The 27,809-nt window shown below is 42.3% G+C and overlaps 1 protein-coding gene across 1 annotated transcript in view; it reads right to left on the minus strand.

The window, feature by feature from the left end:
- LOC308102587 (MAM domain-containing glycosylphosphatidylinositol anchor protein 2) overlaps positions 1 to 27,809 on the minus strand; it is a gene marked incomplete at both ends in the record, with an annotated part of 464,799 nt that overhangs the window by 136,496 nt on the left and 300,494 nt on the right. The window contains 1 exon segment of the mRNA XM_080452356.1: positions 6,538 to 6,858. Coding sequence (XP_080308482.1) covers positions 6,538 to 6,858 — 321 coding nt within the window.

The following is a 27,809-nucleotide window of genomic DNA, read 5'->3' on the forward strand; positions in this document are numbered from 1 at the left end:
TCCGCTGAGGGGGAGCAACGGAGGGGAAAAGAAACACCATCCATTCGTCTCTTCGCTCTAAACCCACAGGTTTCTTTCTTTTTTTTTTTCAAAGTGGAGGCCAACTGGAAAGGAGATGATGATAACTGGGGCCTCTATACCCAGTACGCAGGCCTGCTTGACCTCACAGCAGTTCCAAGTAACAAAGTGTTACTGTACTTAATCACTTTGAAACCTGGCGGCCCTATTTTGGGCATGTCATTACAGGCAGAAAATTGGCCAAGAAGAAGACGAAGGAGAAGGAGAAGAAGGAGAAAGGAAGAAAATAGCACATTGACCATTTTCGCATCATTGAAGTAGGAAATAGAGCATAAAGGAACAATTCACCACCAAAATGTTTTTTTTTTTTCTCCCAATCAATTCCTCACCCTGGGAAAGCCTTCAATTGATGGAGAATGACTGTTTTGGTTGCATTCCTTCATGGGGAATGAATAATCCCCAAAAACAAGAAAGCAATGAAACAAAGAGTCCTGTGTGGGAGTTTAAAATAAATAAATAAACACCTTTGATATAGTTTTGTTGTTGCTTATTCTTCTGCTCCAATTCAATTCATCCAGTATTTTCTTGATTTTTTGGACTATTGATTCACCATGAGGGAATGAATGGGACACAAACACAAGAGTCACTTGTAAATGTTGGTAGGTGCGGGTTGCGTTTCTTTGGACTTGTTTCTCAAGTGTAATTGCTCATTTGGGCTTAATGTTGTTTAAATCAGTGGTTCCCAGACTGTGGCACCCTATACACGATTGGTGTATTTAAAATGTTTCAAAGATATTCCACTATATATTTCACTAAATATTCTTATTTTTTAAATAAAAAAATAGATAGCTGATCTACAAGCTCACAACGCGTTGTGATGCGACACATTGTGAGCTTGTAGCTCAGTTAATTTCAAATAGCCGATATATACAAGTTTAAAGTGGTAAAATCATGAAACCTAGTTGCTTTTTTCTGGCTTGTTTTTCTCTTCTGGCAGAGAAGAAATCTGGCAACACTGCATCGGATCCCCCTTGCCATTCGCCTCTCTCTCATTGAGAAACCACACGCTGGTCCCCCATCATCCTTTAAGATGTGACATTCATAGATGGCTTAACGGCTAATTAGCGCGCGGCTAATTTATTCCCGCCAGTATTCATTTTGTATTCATTTATGGAGATTTGAATGGAATATTTAAGATGAAAGACGGCGAGTCAAAGTGGTGTCACTCATTCAAAAGAAAGAGCCGGGGAAAAAAGTTTGCGTTTCAGCAGAAAAAAAAATAAAGGGAACCAACCGGGAGGAAGGGGAGAGAGAGAAAAAAACGAAGAAAAGGAAGGAAATTGGAGCACTCCGTGTCGGGTGCAGCTGAATGGCGAGCAGCGAGTAGAGAGGAGCTCAGCCAGGAATGTTGAGTGTCTTTGCCATAAAACTCTATTGTTATGGGGGCTTAAAAGTTTTTTTCTTTTTTTTTTTTTCTGGCTCAAGCCCCATTGTCTTTCTTCCCTCATGGCCTACTTATTTAGCTAGGCCATGCATTCTTCTTTTCTAAACTCTCGTATTTGTTATCCTAATCAAGAAGAAAGGAAGCCATGCACTACATTCATACCCATTAAGGCTAATTTTATGCTCTGTGTAAAGAAAGAGTTGTATTTTCCAGTTGAATATTATGTCATATTTTTTGCACTGTGCAACTAAGTAGGAATTTGTCTTTAGACTCAAGGCAGTACAGTATGTATGGAAGTGTGGTTAACGTCCTCTACAAAAGCTTTCAAAACATTTTTAAATGGCGTCCTCGTGGGATTGCATCCTAACTTTTAAAGGGATTCCAAGTTTACATTTCCAGCTTACAGACACTGTAGCTTAAAATAGCACATTTAAAAGCATCAGGGCAAAGAAACACAACTAATGATGCTGAACTTCTTTATAAACATTGACTCTTCATCTGAGCACTCTTGCGTTGTTAACTCTTTGACTGCCAGATCAATAGTGTAATCGTGAACCACTGCTGCCAGCAAAAACAACATTTTACTGTACCGTTGAAAAATCATGGAATATTATCCGCGACCGCCGTCCTCACGGAGATCGGCTCATTACACGCACGGGGTTGTCGTAGTATAGGAAAAAAATGGTCTGGTCGCGATCCTCCATTCAAGAGCTATGGCCGTTTCAATGAGGCTTGTTTTGCCGTAAAGCAGGAGGAACGGAGATCTAGCAGAGATATGGCCATTTCACAATTTTTTTCCAATGACGTCATTTCCGGGTCTGTCGTCATAGGATAGGTAACAGCGCCATCTAGTGGAAAACCACTTAAAACAAAAACTAGTCCAAACTCGTTGTTGGCAGGGAAAGCCTTGGCAGAATGTGACGGGTTAACGCACAGGCAAAGAGTTAAAACAGCATGTGCATATAAATCTATATCTAATCTATCTATCTAATAGTCTTATAAAGCTTAAGCCATATTTTCAACACATAAAAAAAAAAGGGAAAAGTTCATAACAGCCAATCTACAAGATCAAAACTTGTGTGTGAGCTTGTAGATATAATGGCAAGCCCAACATAGGGATGTCAGTGTTAAAGTGGTTAACACATCGAGTGCCATAAACGGTCCGGACCGTTTTTGAGGATCCAAACGAGAAGTGCCGAAAACGGTCCGGACCGTTTTTGACCCAATTCTATTTTTATACGAGTGGCCCACGTGGGGCGCTAAAACGAAACTTTGACATCACCCAAGGAGTTTCTGAGAAGAAGAGGCTGGATGTGGCTCCATGTAAAAAATCCTTCCGGTCTGCGTTTTCAATGTTATCTCCTTGACTAAAAGCTTAATATCTCCATTTCTTTTTAACGTGGTGGAAACGAGCCGTTTTCGATCGGCGATCACGCTGCAATGGAGGATCGCGTTGGAAATATTATTGTTCCAGGCGTTAGTCGGGACCCTCCGCCGTCTCGCACGCACGCTTTGTTTACATGCACTTCCGCGTCTGGGCTTACACAGCACGAAACGTATAACGCAAGTGGATGGAAGAAATGCAGGCACTCAACGTATAATATTTTAATAAACCTCTGGCACCCAATGTGTTAATCACATGTAAACCTGTCTTATGTTAACTCCTATAATTGACTGGGGTCCCCCAGGGGTCTATACTTGGCACCCCTGCTATTCCCCCTGTATATAAAATCTCTTCGCTGAAAAATAGCCGATCTATAAGCTCACAACGTGTCGCAACACAAGCTTGTAGATCAGCTATTTTCAACACACGTTTCGCCTATTAGGTCATCATGCCCAGAACAGAGACCCGCAAGGGTCCATGTGGTTAATGAGGCTTAGCAAGTTTTAATTGAAGATGAACTTGAAATCCCCCATAGCAGAAGTTTGGACTGCAGAGGAACTCGTGTTGTTGTCACATCGGGTACATTATTTTCCCACACCGCGGGGCTAGCATAGCGAAAGAACCCGCTAGGTATGGCCGTCACGTCCAGGCCAGGCCCTTTTTAATGACTCTAGCTTGTGCTCTGACTGAGAATTAATGACGATTTGATGAGCTTTAAAGACTTGTGTTGATCTTTTTTCTGTGGCTGAATTGATAGTGATTACGCCTCGTGATGACAGTCCCGCGGCTAGAGGTGAGCGGCTTCCGCCACGCACCGATGCTAACGTCGGGAGAGTAAACAAACGCTTTTCGGTCGGCTCAGATGCCCTTTATTAATTAGCGTCACCCTGGTGGATCCTCGCCGCCGTGCCGTACTGTGCCGCGCGCCGGGGCTGCGGCCGGTGGCGGATGGGAGGGGGTGAGCGAGGGAGGGAGAGAGGGAGGGAGGGGAGGAACAGATGGTTAGGTGACTGTCAAAATGAAAGGAACACGATTGGAGTCTTAATAGCCTCCTTTTTTCCGTCGAGATCAACGGAAAATTGTGAGATTAAACGGACGGTTTGATGTCTTTGTTTGCGCTCGTTGTTGACGTGTCACCTGGGATGTCGGAGTAGTGGAAGACAAGAGGGTTTATTTGTGAACCTGGGAGTCAACCTACAGCAGTGTTTACCTGCCCCCCTCGCCAAAGATCATGGGGGGGGGGAGCAGTGGGCTGCACCTCAATACCACCTCCACATTATGTGGGGAAGGCTCGCCATAATATACTGTAATTGCAAGAAATATGTCTGAGCTGTATCCACCTATAATCCACCTAACAGCGAAGCCCGTTTTCCGATTACACGAAATCTTAGCGTTTTTGTGTTCGCTGGCTCCCGGGTTGCCAAATCATGTGCGCATATCCCCCACGGGTATGGTCTAGTAGAAGTAAAGCGTTTTTCTGTGTAATAACCATTACTGTTACTATCAAGATAAGGTGTCTTGGTATGAAAACCCAAATTTTATATTATTTAACCGCGTATCCCAACAATAATAAAAAAAACTTTTTGGAAGCAAGCCCCAAATAAGCAACTACAAACAAAACCGCAACCCTCAACTACTGCACCAATATTTACAAGCAACTGTACAGAAAAACAAGGCCAAAGTCGCTTATAATAAGCAGACATGGCAACACTGGCAGCAGCTGTGCTCGTTCCCCTCATGTGGGGGGCCGGGGACAGGGGACAGGGGACAGGGACGTGACGTCCCCCTACATCCAACATCCTGCAGGCCTGACAGGGAGCGCAGAGGGAGGAGGGGACTCACTTATAAATAAAAAATAATAACTGTGACTTCAAAGGGAAAGTGGACGGGCGCACAGGGAGGGAGATGACGGAGCCATATTGGTCACACGGGGGTAACACTGGGTTATTCTAGAGGAGTGGGTGTAAATTAGGACTCAAGACACACATGATTAATCTCAGAGCGTGGGAAAAACAAACCCCTGCACCTGGCAAGAACTGGGCTGTAAAAAGCATGTACAGTATGACACAGATGTGTACACTGGTTATAACACACACACACGCACACGCACACACATACACACACAGTGTGGTGGCAGTGGCTCATGAGGTAGAGCAGCTCCCCCCCAGAGTTAGTGTCGTCGGAGTGTCCTTGAGCAAGACACTGAACCCCTAATTGCTCCCAATGTGCAGGTTGGTGCCTTGCATGGTGTGTGTGAATGGGCGAATGTAACGCACATTAGAGCGCCTTGGATAAAGGCGCTATATACTGTACATGCACAATTTTATTTACGCCCCACACACACACACACACTATACTGTATATTGCATGCTCGCGGTCGCCACGCGACTTAATACAGCCTATCTGTCTCAGACATGCCAAATAAAACCAGCAGAATAAACCAGCTAAATTTGGTCTCGCCGTTCGTCATTAGAGTTGTGGCTTAATTCCACACATTGCATTTATTCCATACACAGCCATAAAAAATACAATGCATTTTCGTTGAGGGTTTTCAGTGCTCCTTGTGTAGGATAGCCAACTTTTCGTCAGCTGTTTTCACTTGTATTTCACATGCATTTAGTCAAATATCTCAACTTTTCCATGCTATTCACTCAGACAACATTCTGTACACGACGGGATGACATTCATAGCAGGAAACACGTGTAAACCCTTCTTCAAGGAATGCACATGTATGAGACACACAAATTGACAGGTGCGTCGTGGTGCGGGATCACATGCACGCTAACAATTATATGAACGCTGCCAAGATTAATCGCTCCAGTGATTGTACATGTGGGAAGTTAGACTGGGGCAAGCTTCAGATGAAAAGAAAGTGTTTCATATTGTTAGTGTCATCTCTATGACAATTATCACCATAAGCCAATATGTTTTTGTTTTTTCATAAAACTTTGCAACTGAGGGGTGCCAGGCCACCTCTGGCACCCCCGTGGGGCCACAGGAGGCCCTGCTACACCGTGATTGCTACACACACACTTGTACAGTACACACATTTACACCATACCACCAGTTGCAGGAAAAAGGCTACCAGTATCATGAAAGATGCCACTCACCCAGCACACAGTCTGTTTGACCCATAGAGTTATAATATATCTAGAGGGCGGACTGCCCCGCCCCCAGCTATTCATTTCAATGAATGTTGCTCACTGGCGTTTGAAGCACCCGGAAGAACGCTCTACTGGGCACCAAAAAAAATGTGAACCCGTCCCTTCGGACAGGAGGCTGCGTAGTATTAAGGCCAGAACCAGTAGGCAAAATAATAGCTTCTTCCCTGTAGCTGAGAGAATTATGAACTTGAACTGTGATCATTGCATTAGCACTTAAGCACTATAAATGCTGCCGCTTTTAAATAATGTTGCTATTGCATCGTTTTTTGTTTCTAATGGGCAAGTGCAATTTTAGTGGGTAAGCGCAATTGCCTTATTTGCACTATTGGTATTATGTAGTGTTTTATGTAGCGTTCCAGACTGATGAGGACCAGAAAAGGAATGCTGACATACATGGTGAGGTAGAACAGAACGGCTGTGTTTAGGTGAAATTAATTCTGCCATGACCAGGACCTGGGTAAAATATTGTTCTGTACCTGTATGGAATGACAATAAAACCTGCTGTGTGATCCTTCTTCTTAACTCACATTGTACGATGAGCTCCACGATGGCCTCGCGCGGCTTGACGTTGAAGCCGTTGTACTGGCTGGTCTGGCAGCGGTACGAGCCGGTCATCTCCCGCGACACGTTGACCACGCGCAGCACGCCGTCGTAGCTCTCCGTCTGCGCGCCGCCGTCCGGCATGGGCGCCTCCTTGTCGGCGCGCGACCAAAGGATGATGGGCTTGGGCTTCCCCGAGACCAGGCACTCCAGCTCCACCGTGTCGCCCTCGCGGGCCACCAGGGGCGACTTGCCCCGCGGCACTGTCAGGTTGGGGGGAACTAAGAAAGAGAAAAACAGAGGAGGGACTGATATGGGGATCTAGAAAGCCGGCGGGCGGGGTAAGGGGTTATGGTCGACGGAGAGGGGGGGGAGTCGAGGGGGGGGAGTCGAGGGGGGAGAGGCAGCGTAAAGATGGGAGGGGGAGGGGAGCGAATGGGCGTTTGAGATGCCATGGCCATTGGACACACAAGCGTATACACACTAAGCAGGTATAAAAAGGATGAAGCCGACACAATGAGCAGCAGCACAGGAGTTATAGAGCATAGCAGTGGCCAAAAATATATATTTTAATTATTTTAAACCTGGAACCAAGCCATCCAGGCTCCTGGTGAATCATGAACATAAAACACCGAATATTTGAAAACCGCATAAAAGGGCTTTCTATCTGTGCAACCAGAGCCGGTAAACAAAATGGCCGCCACCCCTATGCACTATGCTTAATTGATACTTCGTCGTTCAGTGGAAATAGCTTAACTGCAAAGCTCAAGATGCGTCATCATGAGCTCTATACACCGTTGTACAGCGGAGTATAAATCAAGGCTTTTTTAATGTTAATAAAGCAATGAGGACAATGCAGGAGGAGAGCCGACAAACAAAGCCAACAAACAAACTAGATCATGACTAGAAACGCATGACTTTTCAACTGATTGTAAACAGGGACCACCATCCTGACTAAAGAACAATCAACCTGGGGACCACACTGTTGTGTCGGGTCGGGATGTGGGTTAAGAATATGGGAAATTCTGCCTGACAAGCCATCTGAAACTCCACATGGGACTAGTGTTTCATACATGCGACTGGAAGTCTGTGGATCTTAACGAGCTGGTCCTCTTCTGTAGTGAATTAGTTCAACTCAAAGTACGTGCCGCGCTATGAGCTTGTATATCTGCTATTTTTGAATAGCCAAAGGAATCTAAAGTGACACAGATGCGTTCCCGGATTGAATGGGTTATATTAACACTGAGGATTTTACAGTGTAGACTGGGGTTCCGGCCCGGGACCAGACAATGAGAAACGGTGATCTTCATCACTGTCATTTCTTAATCCTTGCTGTCATCATCACCATCATCATCGTCCTCATCCTCATCCTCATCAGTGGTGGAAAAAGTACTCAAATGTTTCAAGTATCAATAATGCAATGTAGAAGTACTCTGTTACAAGTAAAAGTCTGGAATAAAATTAAATTACCTGAGTAAAAGTACAAAAGTATTCGTATCAAAATGTACTTAAAGTACCAAAAGTAAAAGTACTAAAATGTTTGAAAATAGCAGATCTACAAGCTCATCGCAACGCGTTGCGAGCTTGTAGATCGGCTATTTTCAAATAGCCTCGGTATAAAATCGGGCTCATGTGGTTAATGTATGTTTTGGAATGTACAGTAATCTTCTATATCAGCAAAGTAACTAAAGTTTTCAAATAATTGTAGTGGAGTAAAAGTACAAGTCCTCATCATCCTCATCGTCATGACCACCACTAAGACAACAATGACATTAATATTCATCACCACCTCATGCGGTCTATATATAATCCATAATGTTGTGTAATACACAGCAGTCAACACAATACCTTCCCAAAGACCATAGCATATATATTGTTGCTGTCGGGCAGAAACCTCTTATCTCCATATTCTAACTTTTTGAGTTTTTTTCTCCGTAAATTAACACCCTACTTGATCATACTACAGCGTCACACAAAAGCATCTAAAGTAGCAGATCTACAAGCTCGAAACGCGGCGCGAAGCGACGCGTTTCGAGCTTGTGGATCTGCTACTTTGGAATTTGAATCCTGAAAAGAAATAGTTTCGAACATATGAGGTTTCCACCCGACAGAGATCCTCAGTCTATAATTCATAATGTTGTGTAATACACAGCCGCTTACACAGGACCTTCACAAAGGCTATAGAATATATAGAATAAGTAATATAATATTTAACATACAGCACTGTGCCATTATTCCAAGCAATATACAGTATATCCACCCACCAACATTTTGCTGGAGTTTAATGTTTAGTTTTTTTTTTTCCTCTCTCTTTGCCCGAGGCTGCCCTTAAAACTGAAACCTTAATAATGTAAGTGCAAAGTGTGCACGTGCACATGTGAGTGTGTGTGAGTGTGAGTGTGAGTGTGTGTGTGTGTGTGTGCGCGCGTGCTCAGTGGTGGAAAGTAACTGAGTACATTTACTCAAGTTCTGTACTTAAGTCCAATTTTGAGGTACTTTTACTTTACTGGAGCATTTCCAATTTTCTTTACTTTTACTTCTACTCCACTACATCTCAGAGCCAAATATTGTACTTTTACTCCACTACAATTACTTGAAAAATGTAGTTACTAGTTACTTTCTAGATTTTTTGTTTGTTTTGTAAATCTTTTTTACGGCCATTTGAAAATAGCCGATCTACCAGTAGATCTACCTTGTAGATATACTGGATAAATAATGAATAAAAATAATTTGTATTAATTTTATATATTTGAAGTACATTTTTATGCCATTACTTTTGTACTTTTTCTGACTTTTACTTGTAACAGAGTACTTCAACATTGCAGTATTGATACTTTTACTTAAGTAAAACATTTGAGTACTTTTTCCTCCTCTGTCTGTCTGTCTGTCTGTCTGTCGCGTGCATACATATGCATGTGTATGCATGGTTGTGTGAATGTAATTTATTGGACATGAAAGCATTGATTGGGGTCGTTATGTCAAACTGGGGACATGCTTGTAATTGGTATTAACAATTAGATGTGACTAAGGTTTCATGGGCTGAGCGGGTGGGGGTTAGGGGTAAGGGGAACATAATGTAAGTCAACGCAATGTCCCCGGCAGGTTCGTGTGGGTGCGAGTGCGAGTGCGTGTGCGTGTGCGTGTGCGCGTGCGTGCGTGCGTGCGTGCGTTCGCGCGTGTGCGTGCGTGTGTTGAGTGTACTAGACAGGTTGTACCAGGCTGTCTGGAACCTCATGCAGGTTGCCTGCCAACGGAATTTGTTTAATTAGCAAATTTGGCTATAAAAAACACGGACTCCCGGAGAGCTCTCTGTGTGTGTGTGTGTGTGTGTGTGTGTGTGTGTGTGTGTGTGTGTGTGTGTGTGTGTGTGCGTGCGTGTACTATTATCTGTAATACAAGTTCAGACCAACTGACAAACCACACTGTAGGACTTTCCGTATAGCATCACTTGAGCATTTCCAATTTCCAGTACTTTTACTTCTACAGAGGAAAATATTATGCTTTTACTCCACTACAATGATTTGAGTTTAGTTGCTATTGTTACTTTGGAGATTTTGATTATTATTACAAAACATACATTAACCACTTCAGCCTGTATAAACTTTGGATTTTTGAAAATAGCAGATCAATAAGCACAAAACACCGCACCGCACCGTTTCCGACGTGGTGTGAGCTTATAGATCGTCTATTTTCAAATAGCCTATGGTATAAAATAGGGCTAAAGTGGTTAATGCATGTTTTATAATGTGATCATTTATATCTACAAAGTAACTAGTAACTAAAGTTTTCAAATAATTGTAGTGGAGTAAAAGTACAATATTTGCCTCTGAGATGTAGTGGAGCAGAAGTAAAAGTATTGAACATTGGAAATTCTCCAGTAAAGTACAAAATACCTCAAATTGTACTGAAGTACAGTAAATGTAATGTGAGTAAATGTACTTAGTTACTTTACACCACTGTCACTGCTCCTAACCCAGTTCCCTGCCAGTTGGTTGGCATGGGCACCGGCCGCGCTGCCGCACAATAAACCATCTCTAGCCCATGATGAAACCCTAGCTCCGCTTCTTCCTCCAACCATCAAATCGCTGCCATTCCTCTGGAGATATCCCGCTCCAAAAACTGGAATGAACTCGCGCCACACATCGAGGTTTTCTTCCGCCATGATGAAATAGCCGGCAATTCGACAGAAAAAAAAGAAAGAAAGACTGAGACCATATAAGACGCATAATCCATTTTTGTCTTTTTTGGACTGTTTGAAGTTTGGTTGGAGACGAAGGCAGTGACCCGGCTGTTATATACCAGAGCTCTGAGCTGAAGGTTGTTTTATATCCCTTAACCCATTAAGATCGGAAACGCATCTGTGTCATTTTAGATGTGTTTGGCCATTCAAAAATAGCAGATATACAAGCTCATAGCGTGGCACTGATCTGCTTTTTTTTTATCGTGAAAATGTGTGCAAATATTTGAATCTTTGAAAGACATTTGTAGAATCCCCCAGAAGCAAAGATTTGAACAAATGTTCGCTTTAAAAATATATAATGTTCGCTTTAAAAATATATATATTCAAAGATTTGCTCAAATGTTCATATTTTTTTCCAAAGATATTGCAGATCTAAGCTCATAGTGTGCTACAGTATGAGCTTGTATATCTGGTATTTTTGAATAGCCAAAGTATAAAATAATGGTCAAAGTGGTTAAAATGACAGATGCTTTCCCGGTCTTCATGGGTTAAAGTAAGTGTGGAGTTACTGGCTATATATCAGTTAGGAGTCAAAACAAAAAAAACACGAAATCACAGCCGTTCTTCCTCCTGAACTTTCACTCGATCACACGCTCAACCTTAATCACAACAACTCCAAACGTTTCACTGCTAACAATGACTACTAAAGACCTGAGGCCGATTCTGCAAATGTCTTCTAAATCCTACACTAGAACTTGAAGATCTGCTACTTTTGCTATTTTTGAATTTGAATCCTCAAAAGTAACAGCTTTGGACATGAGGTTTCCACCCGACAGACGATATATAAAAATCTAAAATGACACAGATGCGTTCCCGGTTTTAATGGGTTAACCCATTAACTCTTTAACTGCCAGGGTTTTTCAGAAGAGTGTCAGCCCACTGCCAGAGATGTTCGTGTTTTAAAACCTTTTCAACGGGTCACATAAATGTTATATCCATTATAATCCATGGTCGGATCGTGTGTATAAACAAACACGATCCATGTACCAACCCCTAAAGGGTTACGTTTTCAGCGGCAAGTCTTCATGAGGTGGTTTTCACCCGCGCAGTCAGGCTGAAGGCACCATATCCGGCAATAATGCACGTATCCCCCCCCGGCCACAGAACATTTATATATATTATGATCAAACTTTTCCGTGCCAAGGAGTACCCCCAAAATGATATGTATTTGGCCGCGGACGCCCCCTCCCCCCATCTGAAAATGTTTTTTGTCAGGGACCCCCAGAAGAGAAGATTTGAGTTAAATTATTCAACGTTTTTCAAACACTTTCAAGATTAAAACATAAAAAGAAATAGCAGATATACATTACATTACATTACAGTCATTTAGCATACGCTTTTATCCAAAGCGACTTACAATAAGTGCATTCAACATAGGTAGGGAACGAAACTACTAATCACCAGAAGTCTTAAGTGCATTTCCTGCAAAAACAAGCAACCAAGAGTATACCTAGCGCTAAGGTAAAAGTGCAATATATCAGCTACCTATTTCCTTAAACAGATGAGACAAAATAGCAAAATCAAATGAGCACGAGCTAAAAAAAATAAGTGTATCGACTAAACAAGATCCAATAAAACAATACAAAAATAAAACAAGAGTTCGTACAACTAGTTAACAACAAGTAGGCCAGGCAAAGAGGAAGGGTAGTGTTTCCTGAAGAGGAAGCTACAAGCTAGCGGCACGAAGTGACACGCTGTGAGCTTGTAGATCTGATATATAGAGCTAAAATCTAAAATGACATTGACGCTTTCCCGGTTTGAATGGGATAAAGTATAGTGTGGAGTTACTGGCTCTATCAGTAAGGATTCAGATCTAAAAAGAACACCAACGCATGAATCACACCAAATCTTTCCTTCTGAACTTTCACTCAATCAAACGCTCAACCTTAAACCACAACAACAACTCAGAGCATTTCACTGCCAGCAATGAAATGAATGTTATTAAGGTCAAAGTATAAACTTTTATTGTTTGTTTCCAGCACAGTGCTCCTACGGTCTGTTGCTTCACAGAAAAGAATACAAAATAAATCACGAAAACATGACAAGCGTCTGACACGATGCTAGGCAATTGTTTCTCATATAAAAACCACCGTAGCCACGTGAACCCCTAACAGGTCTGTAACTCTCAGAGTTATGGGGGTCCTTGAAATTTTAAAACAAGTGTGAGAACCACTTAGAGACTTACAGTAGCTGTCCAAGCCCAGCGTACATGAACCATGTATCAGTATCCCTTCTGGACATCATATTAACCTGTTGAGACCTGGAACGCATCTGTGTCATTTTTTGATTTGAGTTAAAAGCATTATTTTCCACTTTGGCTATTCAAAAATAGGAGATCTACAAGCTCATAGCGCGGCACCGAGTGCCGTGCTACGAGCTTGTAGATCTGTTATTTTTGAAAAATCGTGAAAATGTGTGCAAATCTTTGAATATATATATCATTTTAAAGGAAACATTTTTAACTCAAATCTTTGCTTCTGGGGGTCCCTGGAACTAAATATTTTGAGATGGGGGTCGGCGGCCAAATACATAATAACAATTTGGGGGGTCCTTGACATGAAAAAGTTTGAGCACCACTGATATAAACATACGTTTTTCAGAAGACTGTTGGGATTTAGAAGACATTTATAGAATCGGCTTCAGGTCTTAATGGGACAATCAAACATTCAACAAAAATAGGCACAAGAGAGAAGAAAGGAGGGGACCAAGAACAGGCCCCTGGGGAACCCCGGTCAACCAAGTACGGGTTTAAGTGGCTAAAGATAGGAGATATTGACTATACATTTAACACTGACACAACATGAACAGTAAGAATTAATGTGCGAAAGTGCTAAGTGTTCATTGTATTGCATGCTGCTCTATTGCATTAAGATTTATCATTTAGAGTTCAGCAACTTTGACGGAGGCTTGGAAGTTGGAACAAAACGATGGCTTCAAGCGCTTTGATTTGCACTTTGGCACACAGGAGTCTTTCCCGATGGCAGAGGTTCATATTATTCAGAGACGAGAAGGTTTGTTGAGAGTCTGCAATGATTGGTTGCTTGTTTCAATTCTGAATGGCTCACAGTGTTTCTTCTCTATTACCTTTCATAGCTGATTGTGCATGCTGGCAAGTGGCAAGCCTTTGCTTTTTTCAATTTCACCGCATTGTTGTGCATAACAAATAGAGAATTGAAACTTGAAACAAAACAGCATCTCTGAGCCTACACCGGCTGATCTGACAAGCTCGATAAGTTGATTAACAGATTGGGAGGAATGGTAAATACATATTGATCAAGGACGAGGGAGCTGAGGGACAGAAGTGAACTCACACAACACCCCAAACAGTGGAGACTTGGTCTGTCTATAGAGTAGCCTGACACTCAGCCTGAATTCTCATTTAGTTTCACTCCATTATTCTCCATTGCTCAGTGCAGCCGTTTTCTGAGACGGGGGTGTGGCCAAAGTGGGACTCTTTGGCAATTGGTTCATACTGGATTATCCCGATCGGGGCCGGCTCGCCGGTTAGATTTTTTACAGAGAAAACCCCACCTTTCTACAGGCGTCACCAGACTCTGAATGCGAGGCTAACGATTCAGGGGCTGGAGCCAGGCTATCTATCAGTGGTTCTCAAACTTTGTCATGTCAAGGACCCACAAAATGATATGTATTTGGTCGCAGACCCCCTATCTCAAATATTTTGTTCCAGGGACCCCCAGAGGCAAAAATTTGAGTTACAAATGTTCACAAAAAAAAAGAAGATATATTCAAAGGTTAGCACATATTTTTACGATTTTTCACGCCGCGTTTCGAGCTTCCAGATCTCCTACTTTTTATGTTTTTGTGTGACGCTGTAGTGGGTTCAAGTAGGGCATTCATTGATGAAAAAACACAAAAAGTAAAAAAAATATGGGGAAAAGCATTATTGTTGACTGAGACGGATCACTCAAATGAACCGAATGACGTGATGCCTATAATTCACACACACACACCTTTTTCCCCAGTAAGCTCCCTAGGAAATATAACTACCTACTGTATATAGGAAGTAGGGAGAGATTTCGGACATGTCATCCCAAAGCCTACACCACTTGTGCAAGGACGCGCTGTGATTGGCCAGTAGCCACCTTGAGTGGCAGTTGGGGCAAACGTTCACCCCAAAACATGATTTACGATTCTGTCCCTATCGGAACATATCTCCGACGGCGCTGAGTCGGCTCAAGCGAACCTCGCAACGCTCGGCACGGCGACTCGCTCGCTTTAGCTCGTTCGGCGGAGCCTCTCGTGGCTCAAGTTAGCTTGAGGCGGCGTGCCTCCGTCGCGGTCAAAAACTATACTTTATCGGCCCAGAAAAAAGTCTGCAGTTGTTGTTAGTGAGAGGCAGTTCCGCGTGCGTCACAGAAGCGGGGCGTGGTTTTAGGTAGATGAGAGGCAGTTCCATGCTTGTCACAGAAGCGGGCGTGGTTTTTGGTAGACGAGAGGCAGTTCCGTGTTTGTCACAGAAGCGGGGCGTGTTTTTTGCTAAACGAGAGGCAGTTCCGCGTGTGTCACAGAAGCGGGGTGTGGTTTTTGCTAGACGAGAGGCAGTTCCGCATTCGTCACAGAAGCGGGGCTTGGTTATAGCACAAGCGGTAAAGGCATGTCGCATTCTCTTAATGCAGTGGTTCTCAAAAATGGGGTCCAGGGACCCTTAGGGGGGTTCCAAATGGACCCTTACAGGTCTCTAACTCTGAGAGTGCACAAATGGAAAACAAATGGAACCAGTTGGTTCCATTTGTACACTCTCAGAGTTATGGGGGTCCTTGAAATCAAAAGGTACCATGCCACAACAGATTTTCAGCGTGCTTATAATCTCTTTCTTTTTTAAATCACTCTGCAATCCTCAACTATAAACACACCTGGCTGTAATCAGCACGAGTGGTTGCAGCTTTACCTCGTTTTTCAAACGAACAATAATGAGAGGATGTTAGTCTGTGAATAAAACCTAGTCATGTTTTTGTTTCCGGCAAAAAGCCCTCCTAGGGACTAGTGTTGTTGCAAATTAGCATCTGCTATAAGCACTGTGATGCTTGCATTGAGCATCTGTTCCCAGCCTCCCTATGTACTGTATGTACACAGTATCTGTCCCGATCAAATAAACATTGTTGGTACACTGGGATTACAATGAGGATTGTTAATATCGTTGCTGTCGGGCAGAAACCTCGAATCTCTATATTTTAACGTGTTGTGTTTTTTCGTAAATTAACGTCCCACTTGATCATACCACAGTGTCACACAAGAGCATCAAAAGTAGCAGATCTGCAAGCTTGAAACACGGCGCGAAGCGACGCGTTTTGAGCTTGTAGATCTGCTACTTTTGATTGAATTTGAATCCTGAAAAGTACCAGTTTTGGACATATGAGGTTTCTACCCGACAGAGACCATATGTTGATGACGTGCAGATCTGTTTACGTTCCCCAGGGTGTGAAAACCGTGTCGCGATTCTACAGGGGAAGTACTGTACATACTGTATATGGAAGTGGCGCTCTATAGACACCTTTTTCTCTTGGTGAGCTGGCAGATCTGCTACTTTTCACGTTTTTGAATTTGAATCCTGAAAAGTAACAGTTTTGGACATATAATGAGGTTTTCCACCCGACAAAGACAATATTATGTTTGAATCCTGCAGTGAATGTATCCCAGTTTTTAGACATCATTCGGTTATATTATTGAGATGAACTGAATCCCTTTGTTATGGGTTGGCTACTTCATTTCCAATTTCGTTGCTGTCGGGGGGAAACCTCATACAGTGCATCCAAAACCGTTCACTTTTCAGAACACAAATTGAAATACAGCAAAAGACAGCAGATCTACAAGCTCAAGACGCGTCGTGATGGGACACGTTTTGAGCTTGTAGATCGGCTACTTTTGCTACTTTTGTGTATGACGATGTAGGGCATTAATTTACGAAGTTCCAATACGGAGATAAAAGGTTTCTGCCCCGACACAAACGATTTACTATGTTTACGATGCCATAGTTTTCATTTGAATTGATTTCATTTGTTTGTGTTTTAATTTCCTGGAGCCACAAATTAAAGAGCACATTGCAGCTGTCGGGTGGAAACCTCCTATGTCCAAAACTGTTACTTTTCAGGATAAAAAAATAGCATTCTGCTGCTTTTGATGCTTTCGTGTGACTGTAGTGTGATCAAGTAGGGCATTAACCAGTGGTGTAAAGTAACTAAGTACATTTACTCAAGTACTGTACAACTTTGAGGTACTTTTACTGGAGTATTTCCAATTGTCTATACTTTTACTTCTATTCCACTACATCTCAGAGGCAAATATTGTACTTTTACTCTACTAAAATTATTTGAAAACTTTAGTTACTCGCTACTTTGCAGATATACATTATTACATTATAAAACATACATTAACCACTTTAGCCCTATTTTATACATAGGCTATTTGAAAATAGCCAATCTACAAGCTTACGACGCGTCGTGAGCTTGTAGATCTGCTATTTTCAAACATTTTTGTACTTTTACTTTTGGTACTTTAAGTACACTTTGATACCAATACTTTTGTACTTTTACTCAAGTAAATTTTGAATTCCGGACTTTCACTTGTAACAGAGTACTTCTACATTGCAGTACTGATACTTTTACATTTGAGTGCTTTTTCCACAACTGGCGTTAACAAGTTAAAATATGGAGTGAGAGGTTTCTGCCCGACAGCGACGATATGCATAATAAATAAACTGGGAGTCCAACCTCATCAGAAACGGAATGATAAAACTTAGCAGGGTGGAACTTGGGCGGCGCCGGAACAAAATGTTTATGACATCATTTACTGTCTCACCATAAAATAAAGTAACACGAGTAAAAAAAAGAAAAAACTAAAAAAATTAAAACCCTAACAAGATCCTTTTAAATATTATCTCCTGATTAGCTGTTTTATTAAAGTGCCATAAAATAGTGCTTAGCTTGTAAAGTGTCCATTAAGTCATTACAGACCACATGTAGCATACAGTTAAGCAGCTAATCCCAACGTTTACAGCCATTTATTAGCTAAGCCGCTCAAGCACTTACGCTACAAAGCTGCTGGTGGTGACATTAGCGAGTGTATGTTAACCACTTGAAGCCCAGCGTTGGATATTCTGGGGGGGGGGGGTAAAATTACAAAAGCATTGGCATCAAAATGTACTTAAAGTACCAAAAGTAAAAGTGCTCCTTATGCAGAATGTCCCATTTCAAGTTTTCAAATGTATAAACATATTTTGAAAATACAAGCTCATCGCAACGCATTGTGAGCTTGTAGATCGGCTATTTTCAAATGGCCAACATGTATATAGGGCTGAAGTGCTTAACTCATTCAGTGCCATTGACGTCACCGACGTCACGTTTTTATAAGCCCAGGGTGCCAATGACGTCACCGACGTCATGATTTTTTTTTTCAGAACCCAAGATGTCATGATTTGAAGATTTGCTGCTCCATTCACTTCTTGTTTAACATCTTACTGAAAAAGGCTGTATCTCGCTTCCTAAGCACTTTTTTTTTTACAATGTATTTTTGGCTCTGGCACTCAGAGCCAAACTGCCAGAAATAAGTCAGGCACTGAATGAGTTAATGTATCTTTTGTAATAATCATCAAAATGTACAAAGTAACTAGTAACTAAAGTTTTCAAATAAATGTAGTGGAGTAAAAGTACAATATTTGGATCCGAGATGTAGTGGAGTAGAAGTATTGGAAATTGGAAATACTCAAGTAAAGTACAAATAACTCAAAATTATTATAAGTACAATACTTAAGTAAATGTACTTAATTACTTTCCACCACTGGGGGGGGGGGGGCATTAGCCAAAAATAGCCGATCCAGGGGGATGTACTTCAAGCCGCCTCACGCTCCAGAACCTGGAGATAGGCTCCTGGCCGGTAAACATTGGTCAAGGCTACTTACTTACAGTTTACTTACATACTGTACATACAGGTACAAGTGGCAAAATACTGGTGCGGCATGTTCCGGTAGTTACTTTTTCAAGATTCAAATTCAAAAGTAGCAGTTTGGAGCTTGTGGATCTGCTACTTTTGGTCCTCTCACTCATTCACTCTTTTCACTAGATGGTGCTCTTCGCTAACACGTGACGTGAGTGACTATTTCATCCCCAGATGCACGCAGAACCAGGAGATATAACAAGCGAACGGGGTGAACGGGGGGTCACAATGACATTTCTTTTTTCTTTCACGGAAGCACAGTGAAACCCCCCCGTGATTAGCAACCATCAGGGGATCGATCATTCTGAAGATGTGTTTAAATATGGAGATAAGAGGTTTCTGCCGGACAACCACAGTATAATAATGATGAAAAATAAGACAAAAAAAAAGAGAAGAATAAAGTTTTTAAAAAGTGCCCGTTCGTTCGCTGACCGCTGTCCGACTCTTACCCCCCCTATGTTGAATCTAGATTTCATCCGGACATATCGGTAGGCGGAGGATCTCAGATGGCCAGGCTAACAGTATATATGCGCGAGACACAACACCTCCTACTGTTACTGATTAGCATTCACAATACATCTCTCCGGCGAGCACCCGCCGGGCTTGGCAGGTGTCAAGAGCTGACATATTCCTCTCCGTAGCAATATTTTATCCTCCAAAATCCTCCGGCCCCGTTCCTGGCGGTCCAAAAACAATGGCTAGACAGCTAGCGCTGGTGTGTGTGTGTGTGTGTGTGTGAGGGAGAGAGAGAGAGGTGCCAGCAGCCGTGAGCGGCCATTAGCAAGGGGGGACGTGAGGCGTTATTCAGCGAGTTGCCATCACTATGCTGGGAGGCTTTTAGACAGCCAATTACAGCCCGGCCGGCCGGCCGCCTATCAGGGTTTTTTTGGCGGTGGCGAGCGCCAAAAAAAAAACATCAGCCGCCATTGTGGTTGTCTGCGTGGACTCAAACCTGCGAACATGCAGCTTGTCAAAATGCGTACAAAAATAATCTCTCGCGAGTGGTGTAAAGTAACTAAGTACATGTACTCAATTACTGTACTTAGTTTTGGGGTATTTGTACTTTACTTGAGTATTTCCAATTTCCAATACTTCTACTCCACTACATCTCAAAGGCAAATATTGTACTTTTACTCCGCTACAATTATTTGAATTTGTGTGACGCTGTAGTATGATGACATAAGGGTCATTCATTTACGAAAAATACATAAATAAGTTAAAATATGGAGATAAGAGGTCCCTCTCTCTCTCTGAACACGAGAGAGAGAGAGCGAGAGAGAGAGAGAGAGAGAGATAGAGAGAGAGAACTTCAGTCAGCGTTGCCAGGTTTTGCGAGATAAAGAAGCAACCAGGTCTACAGTATGAAAACAAGCCCAAAAGAAGTGACTGTCCATTAGGCATGGGCACTTTAAACCTACATTAGCGACTGTTTCTACTGTAACCTCAACAGACCAAGGATCCCAGATATCACAGATTTATTTCATATGATGTATAGTATGTTATATGTATATATTTTATTCATTGAAATCTAATGCAAATAGATGTATTTATGTGTGTTATAATGAGCGGACTTGGCAACCCTGGCTTGGGGTGTGATGGCAGAGAGCCTGCTCTGCCATCCTCGCTCCTTTCACTGTGCTCCCATTGTGCCACCGCCATCCAAATGCCACTGATGACTGCGGGGCACGGCCTCTGTGTGTGTGTGTGTGTGTGTGTGTGTGTGTGTGTGTGTGTGTGTGTGTGTGTGTGTGTGTGTGTGTGTGTGTGTGTGTGTGTGTGTGTGCGCGTGCGTGCGTTTACTATACCAAATGTCCCCAAAAGTGTACAGTAGTAGAATTCAGTGGTGTAAAATAACTAAGTAGATGTACTCAAGTACTGTACTTAAGTAAAATGTTGAGGTATTTGTACTTTACTTGAGTATTTCCAATTTCCAATACTTTTACTTCTACTCCACTACATCTCAGAGGCAAATATTGTACTTTTACTCTACTACAATTATTTGAAAACTTTAGTTACTAGTTACTTTTCAGATATACTTTTATGATATGAAACATACATTAACCACTTTGGCCCTATTTTATAAATAACAAGCTCACAACAAGCTCACAACGCGTCGCATCGTGACGCGTTGTGAGCTTGTAAATCTGCTATTTTCAAAACGTTTTAGTACTTTTACTTTTGGTACTTTAAGTACATGTTGATGCCAATACTTTTGCACTTTTACTCAAGTAAAATTTAGAATTCTTGACTCTTACTTGTAACAGAGTATTTCTATATTGCAGTATTGGTACTTTTACTTAAGTAAAGAATTTCAGCATTTTTTTTCCACCACTGTAAATAAGAGAAATAAGAGGACCCTTTTCCATGCTCACAGGAAAAACATGTTTGATTTCAGGTTGGATTTATGGCCCTCACGGTTCAATTCCATTACGATTCACCAGGTAACGATTCGATTTGACGATGCATCACACTTTTCTATATTACTGCACAACATGGCAAATGTTTCATCAGTCAATACAAGCATCAGATATACTGAACATCATATTTTTATTTAGAATTATAGTAGGCCTATATATCTCTGCTGTCCGGCAGCAACCAGCTAACTCCAAAATGTTTCAGGAAATGACAAAAACAAAACAAAAATCACACCCTGTGTGAAGTGGGCGGTGTCTTCCTAGCTAACCACAATACTGAATGGAGTCAACCAATATATATGCTTTGATCTGAAAGAGCCACTTAGTGTCAGCATGTGTCTTGCTAGCTAATCACAATACTGAATGGAGTCGATCAATCATGTACAAAAGATAAATACATTTATCTTTTGTAAAACACACTTTATGATGGACAAAACAATAACTTAATAAATTGTTTTTTTTTAAGTTATGGTTGCTTATATAGGGCTATGCACATGTGTCATGTGACACTGGCCAATCACAGTCCTGAATAGATTGTGATTGGCCAATCACAGCGCAGGATAATTGTACAAATTTCCAAACCTCACTTTTAGGGCCGGTTTCACTGCCCAAGATATTTGTACATTTTTCCAAATCTCACTTATAGGGGCGGTTTCACCGCCCAAAAAGTGGAGTTAGGAGGTTTTGTTCATCATTGATAAGAACAACTGAATGGACCTCCAAGCTCTCAATGAGGTTGGCGGTCAAAAGGGGGTGGAGCCTGGAGTCAGCAAAACCAGCTAACTCCACCCCCCTTTGGTGGAGTTAGCTGGTTTAGCAGAAAGTTTGAGGATCCAATGGAGTTAGCTGGTTTTGTCAGAAGCACTTTTTAATACTTTTCATTGGTTCAATATTTTTCAACACACAGACGTAAAGGGTGTTCAATGGCCCTGATTTATGGAAACATTTTAGTTGGCTGGTTTCTGCCGGACAGCAACAAATAAAATTTTATATACATCATTATAATTATATTACAATTGTATATTATGTATAATTATATTTATTGCTGCATCGACTCCAAATTGTGCACGGCCGAATCGCGATGCATTGCTGAATCGGTCATTTTTGACAGAATATTCTGGTTGGGGTTCAAATAGGATTAGACATTTAGAGGTTATAGGTTTAAGAAATGGAGTTATTGCCTGATATATTACTCAGTTGCATGCCAGTGCCGCTCTACGGAAAATATAGCCTATCTACAAGCTCACAACACGCCCCATTGAGACACGTTGTGACCTCGGTCCTCCATCTGCTATTTTTCGGGAAATGTTCAGAAAACTATTTTCAATGCAGTCCTACAATGTTGATGTCCTCACAACTATAGCAATAAAAACGTCTGTGTGTGTGTGTGTGTGTGGGAGGAGACATCATGATCTTGCCTCAGCGATTCACCAACATGCCCTGTGGTTTTATTTCTGATGTTGACCCAAAAACGGAACTCTTCCAGCGCGGGAGGGTTCAATTGTCCGTGTGTGTTGTTGTGTGGCGTCAGGCATGTGCATGTGCGTGTGTGTGTGTGTGTGTGTGTGTGTGTGTGTGTGTGTGTGTGTGTGTGTGTGTGTGTGTGTGTGTGTATACTGTATACATGCACGGTGTCTGTGTGTGTGTGTGTGTGTGTGTGTGTGTGTGTGTGTGTGTGTGTGTGTGTCTCCCATTATGTGTCTGTGTTTTAGAGTTGTGCTTTAGGTCTTTGAAGGGCTCTGATTTCCCCACAGACCCCCTCCACACACAAACACACACACACACACACACACACGGCAATGTGATGCATGGAAATAACTGCTACCTCACATTCTGCTGTTGTGACAGGGAGCATGAGAGAGAGAGAGAGAGAGAGAGAGAGAGAGAGAGAGAGAGAGAGAGAGAGAGAGAGAGAGAGAGAGAGAGAGAGAGAGAGAGAGAGAGAGAGAGAGAGAGAGAGAGAGAGAGAGAGAGAGAGAGAGAAAGAGAAAGAGAGAGAAAGAAAGACTCTCAGAGAGAGAGAGACAGAGAGAGAGACAGAGAGAGAGACAGAGAGAGAGAGACAGAGAGGCAGGCAGACAGACAGACAGACAGACAGACAGACAGACAGACAGACAGACAGACAGACAGACAGAGAAACAGAGAGACAGACATAGATAGACAGACAGACAGACAAAGAGAGAAAAAGAGAGAGAGACAGAGAGAGGCCGTCTCTGAGAATAAATAATATTTCTACGCTCCCTCCCCTTCCCCACCACCGTGCTGTGACATCACTCCCTGTCACCATGGCAACGTAGTCCTCCTTTCTCCTGTAGTGTGTGTGTGTGTGTGTGTGTGTGTGTGTGTGTGTGTGTGTGTGTGTGTGTGTGTGTGTGTGTGTGTGTGTGTGTGTGTAGACGGCTTGAGGCCAATGAGTTGCTCACAATGAGACAGAGCTCCTCTGAGCTCTGCACTCTGGCTACACACAGTCTAGTGTCCACTATAGTGTGTGTGTGTGTGTGTGTGTGTGTGTGTGTGTGTGTGTGTGTGTGTGTGTGTGTGTGTGTGTGTGTTGAGGTGACATGAATACATGAAGACATGTTGAAGTGGCTTAGAGTGTTGATGGACTGCAGTGCTACACTACTGACCACGGGCCAGCACACTGTGTGTGTGTGCGTGTGCGTGTGTGTGCGCGCGCGGTGCGTGCGTGCGTGCGTGCGTGCGTGCGTGCGTGCGTGCGTGCGTGCGTGCGTGCGTGCGTGCGTGCGTGCGTGCGTGCGTGCGTGCGTGCGTGCGTGCGTGCGTGCGTGCGTGCGTGCGTTTATTCATAACTATAGCAGCCTAAGTACCATTAACTGATGGTGGACTGATAAAGTCCAGAGTGCTATATAACATTGCTATGGGGGCAGAAACCTCTTATCTCCATATTCTAACTTTTGGTGTTTTTTCGTAAATTAACGCCCCTACTTGATCAGCGTCACACAAAAGCATCAAAAGTAGCAGATCTTCAAGCTCTAAACGCGGCGTGAAGCGACGCGTTTAGAGCTTGCAGATCTGCTACTTTGCTGTCTTTTTTATTTGAATCCTGAGGAGCAACAGTTTTGGACATTATGAGGTTTCCACCCGACAGTCAAGGACATGGAGCACTGATACCAGCAGTGTGTGTCTACTGTACTGTATTATGTTGTCACTGCCGGACAGAAACCTCATATCTCCATAATGTAACTTTTTTGTGTTTTTTCTTAAATTAACGCCCTATACTTGATCATACTACAGCGTCACACAAAAGCATCGAAAGTAGCAGATCTGCAAGCTCTGCTACTTTTGCTACTTTGGAATTTGAATCCTGAAAAGTAACAGTTTTGACACCCGACAGAGACGATATACAGTATTAACCATATATTAATACCAAAATAACAATTATTTAATTAAGTAATGCAGCTGTTTAACAATAATTCAACTCTTGAGAGCGTAAAATGAAACCAAATGGACCCGTAAGGGTCCATTTGGTTTCATTTTACGCTCTCAAGAGTGAAAGATCTATGAGGGTCCATTTGGTTACCAACTCTCCATCATTTAGCTGGGGACCACCTGGAACCCCCTCCAGGGCCACTGGTGGTCCCTGGACCACTGGTTGAGAACCACTGCACCAGCGGAAGCCGTATAGCCAGCAACAGTGACCATACATACAGCAGCTGGAATCTAATGAATCCACTCCAGATGTTCTCTCTGTTTTGGGCCAGCAAAATCTGCAAATGTCCCCAACATGGCAGAACGGGACAGTGAACAGACAGTCGTACCAGTCCCATTTACAGAGCGCACGGCCCAGCCAGATGTTAGCATTAGCAACTCATGACGCTCCACACGTCCCAGAGTCTTCTCCCTTCTGGCTCCCAAACTGTGCAACGAACTCCCCATTGCAGTTAGAACTGCAATGGGGAGCACTCAAGGTATTTGTGTTTGTCATGTTATGTTTGATTATTATGTAACTTGATTATTTTTGTTTAACTACTTGTTTATTATTTTTAGGTGAGAACCTTTATGGGTTTCCTTTTCTCACCTGCACTTTTTCTGTGTTGTTTTAATGATGTTACTTTTGTTCTGTTTTCATTGTGCGAATAAATAAATCAAATAAATCAAACTGCAGACTCACTCCCAATCAGTGGTGGAAAGTAACTAAGTAGATTTACTTAAGTACTGTGCTTAAGTACAATTTTGAGGTATTTGTACTTTACTTGAGTATTTTCAATTTCCAATACTTTTACTTCTACTCCACTACATCACAGAGGCAAATATTGTACTTTTACTCTACTACAATTATTTGAAAACTTTAGTTTCTAGTTACTTTTCAGATATAAATTATGATATTATGAAACATACATTAACCACTTTGGCTCTATTTTAGGCCATTTGAAAATTGCAGATCTACAAGCTCACAACGCGCCGCATCGCAGTAGATCTGCTATTTTCAAACATTGTAGTACTTTAAGTACATTTTGATGCCAATACTTTTGTACTTTTGGTACCAGGGGGTCCCCAGCAAAACTAGTTAATAAGGCGTCACAATCATTTAAACCACTTTAACCATATGTTATATAAAAAATCCTGGAAAAAAAATATTTTTGGAGACAGGGGGTCAGCAGCCAAAAACAAACTGATTTTAGACAGATGCCAGGTTCATTTGCTGACCTGGCATTTTGTAGTTTGTATAGTTTTTGTATATCTCTGCTGTCCGGCAGGAACTCCAAAATGTTCATTTTTCAGGAAATGAAAAAAAGTGTAGTTAGGAGGTTTTGTTCATCATTGATAAGAACAGCTGAACTCCAAGCTCACAATGAGGTTGGAGGTCAAAAGGGGGTGGAGCCTCGAGTCAGCAAAACCAGCTAACTCCACTTTAGCAGAAACTTTGAGGATCCAATGGAGTTAGCTGGTTTTATCAGAAGCGCTTTGTAATGCTTTTCATTGGTTCAATATTTTTTTTACCAACACACAGATGTTAAGGGTGTTCAATGGCCCTGATTTATGGGGGGAAAAATGCAAAAGCGTCAAAATGGAGTTAGCTGGTTTCTGCCGGACAGCAACGATATGTAAATATTGTATCATTTATTTAGACTGACGATAGGTTCTTGGTTCACCTATGATCCTAGATTACTGAGGCACTATACACTGTCTATATGCCTTTGATGTATGTGTTTATACCTTGCTTACTGTAAATCGCTCTGGATTAAGAGTGCCTGCTAAATGCCTAAATTTTTAATTGTAAATCGTATAAATGACAAGTCACAGTTAAGCCTACTTAAGCCCGACACTCCGGTGGCGCAGTAGTAAAGTATAGCTGCCCACCACTGTGGAGTCTAGGGATTGGGAAACATGCGCGGCTTTGTCGATCGTCTATTCGGGGGAGGGAAGCCGGGCGGGAGGATTTGTCACTGGCACGTATACTCCTACAGGCTGGGGCGGGTGTTGGGCGGGAGGAGTAGGATGGAGGTTCTACGTCCTCCCGGTGGGGGCTCCTCACTGGCAGGAGAGTCAGTAGGATACAACAGCAGTGACAACACACAGAAATCTGTGCGGGGAGCTATCACTTGGCATTACGACTAAATTAGGGAGAAAAGGGGGTAAAATGCAACACACAAAAAAGGAAAAAGGGAGGGCCTTCTTAAGCCCTGTATACTTGATGATGCAAAATAGCTGATCTACAAGCTCGCAACGCGACACATTGTGAGCTTTTATTTAGGAAAACGTTTTAGAAATTTGGGGAAATGTTTAACCCATAATGACCAAAATAAAGATGCCAGGGTTAAAGGTATGGTAAGTGAAATGTTTTGGTTAAAAGGTCAAAGCACACATTGCTATAGAGTGTTTGTTCAGTCACAGGTTTCTCCATGTCTTTCCAGCTCTTTAAAAAACAGAAAATCATTTTCCACGTAGGCGACAAAATTTCAACCAATCAGAGAGAGGACCCATTCATCAGCTTCATTTTTATAGTGTTCCAGTTCCAATTCTGTCTGCTCATTTCTTTGTGTCACCACTTCCATTGTCACTTGTTCTGTATCCTGACTGAGTTCTCTATCCTGATTGGATAAAATTGGTATCCCGACCTGAACATGCATTTTCTGTTTAATAAAGAGCAGGAGGGACATGGAGACTCCTGTTACTGAACAGACACTCTATATAGCAATGAGTACTATGATAATATAGCGCTATTTAACACTCATTTTAACCAAAGAAAATCACTTACCCTATATTTAAAGTCGTGAAATAGACAGCTAGTGTGGTTGAAATGAGGACAGTGATGGGGGGAATGTCTGCCGCCGGCTTTAGATAACGTGAAATCACTTTCACAGAAAAAAAGAAAAGTAAAAGATCACAGATGGCTATAGGCTCTATCAGACCAGCTCACTGCTTTTTAATTTTTTTATCAGCCGAGCACTTAATTGATTTGCTTAATTTATTAACTGCAGTCATTGTCTTTTTTTGGGCCGGCTGCCGATAGCTCCAGAGTTCCAGGTGTAAAGTAGGTTACTGATGGAAGGAATTATCTAGACGTGGTCCCCGGGTCACTCCGCCCCAACACCTTATCGTCTCTGTTTCTGGTGGAAACCTCACATCTGCTACTTTTGATACTTTTGTGTGACGCTGTAGTATGATCAAGTAGAGCAATCATTTACGAAAA

This window comes from Gymnoscopelus braueri (assembly GCF_963280865.1).
Source record: "Gymnoscopelus braueri genome assembly, chromosome: 16".
In the NCBI taxonomy this organism is placed as follows: domain Eukaryota; kingdom Metazoa; phylum Chordata; class Actinopteri; order Myctophiformes; family Myctophidae; genus Gymnoscopelus; species Gymnoscopelus braueri.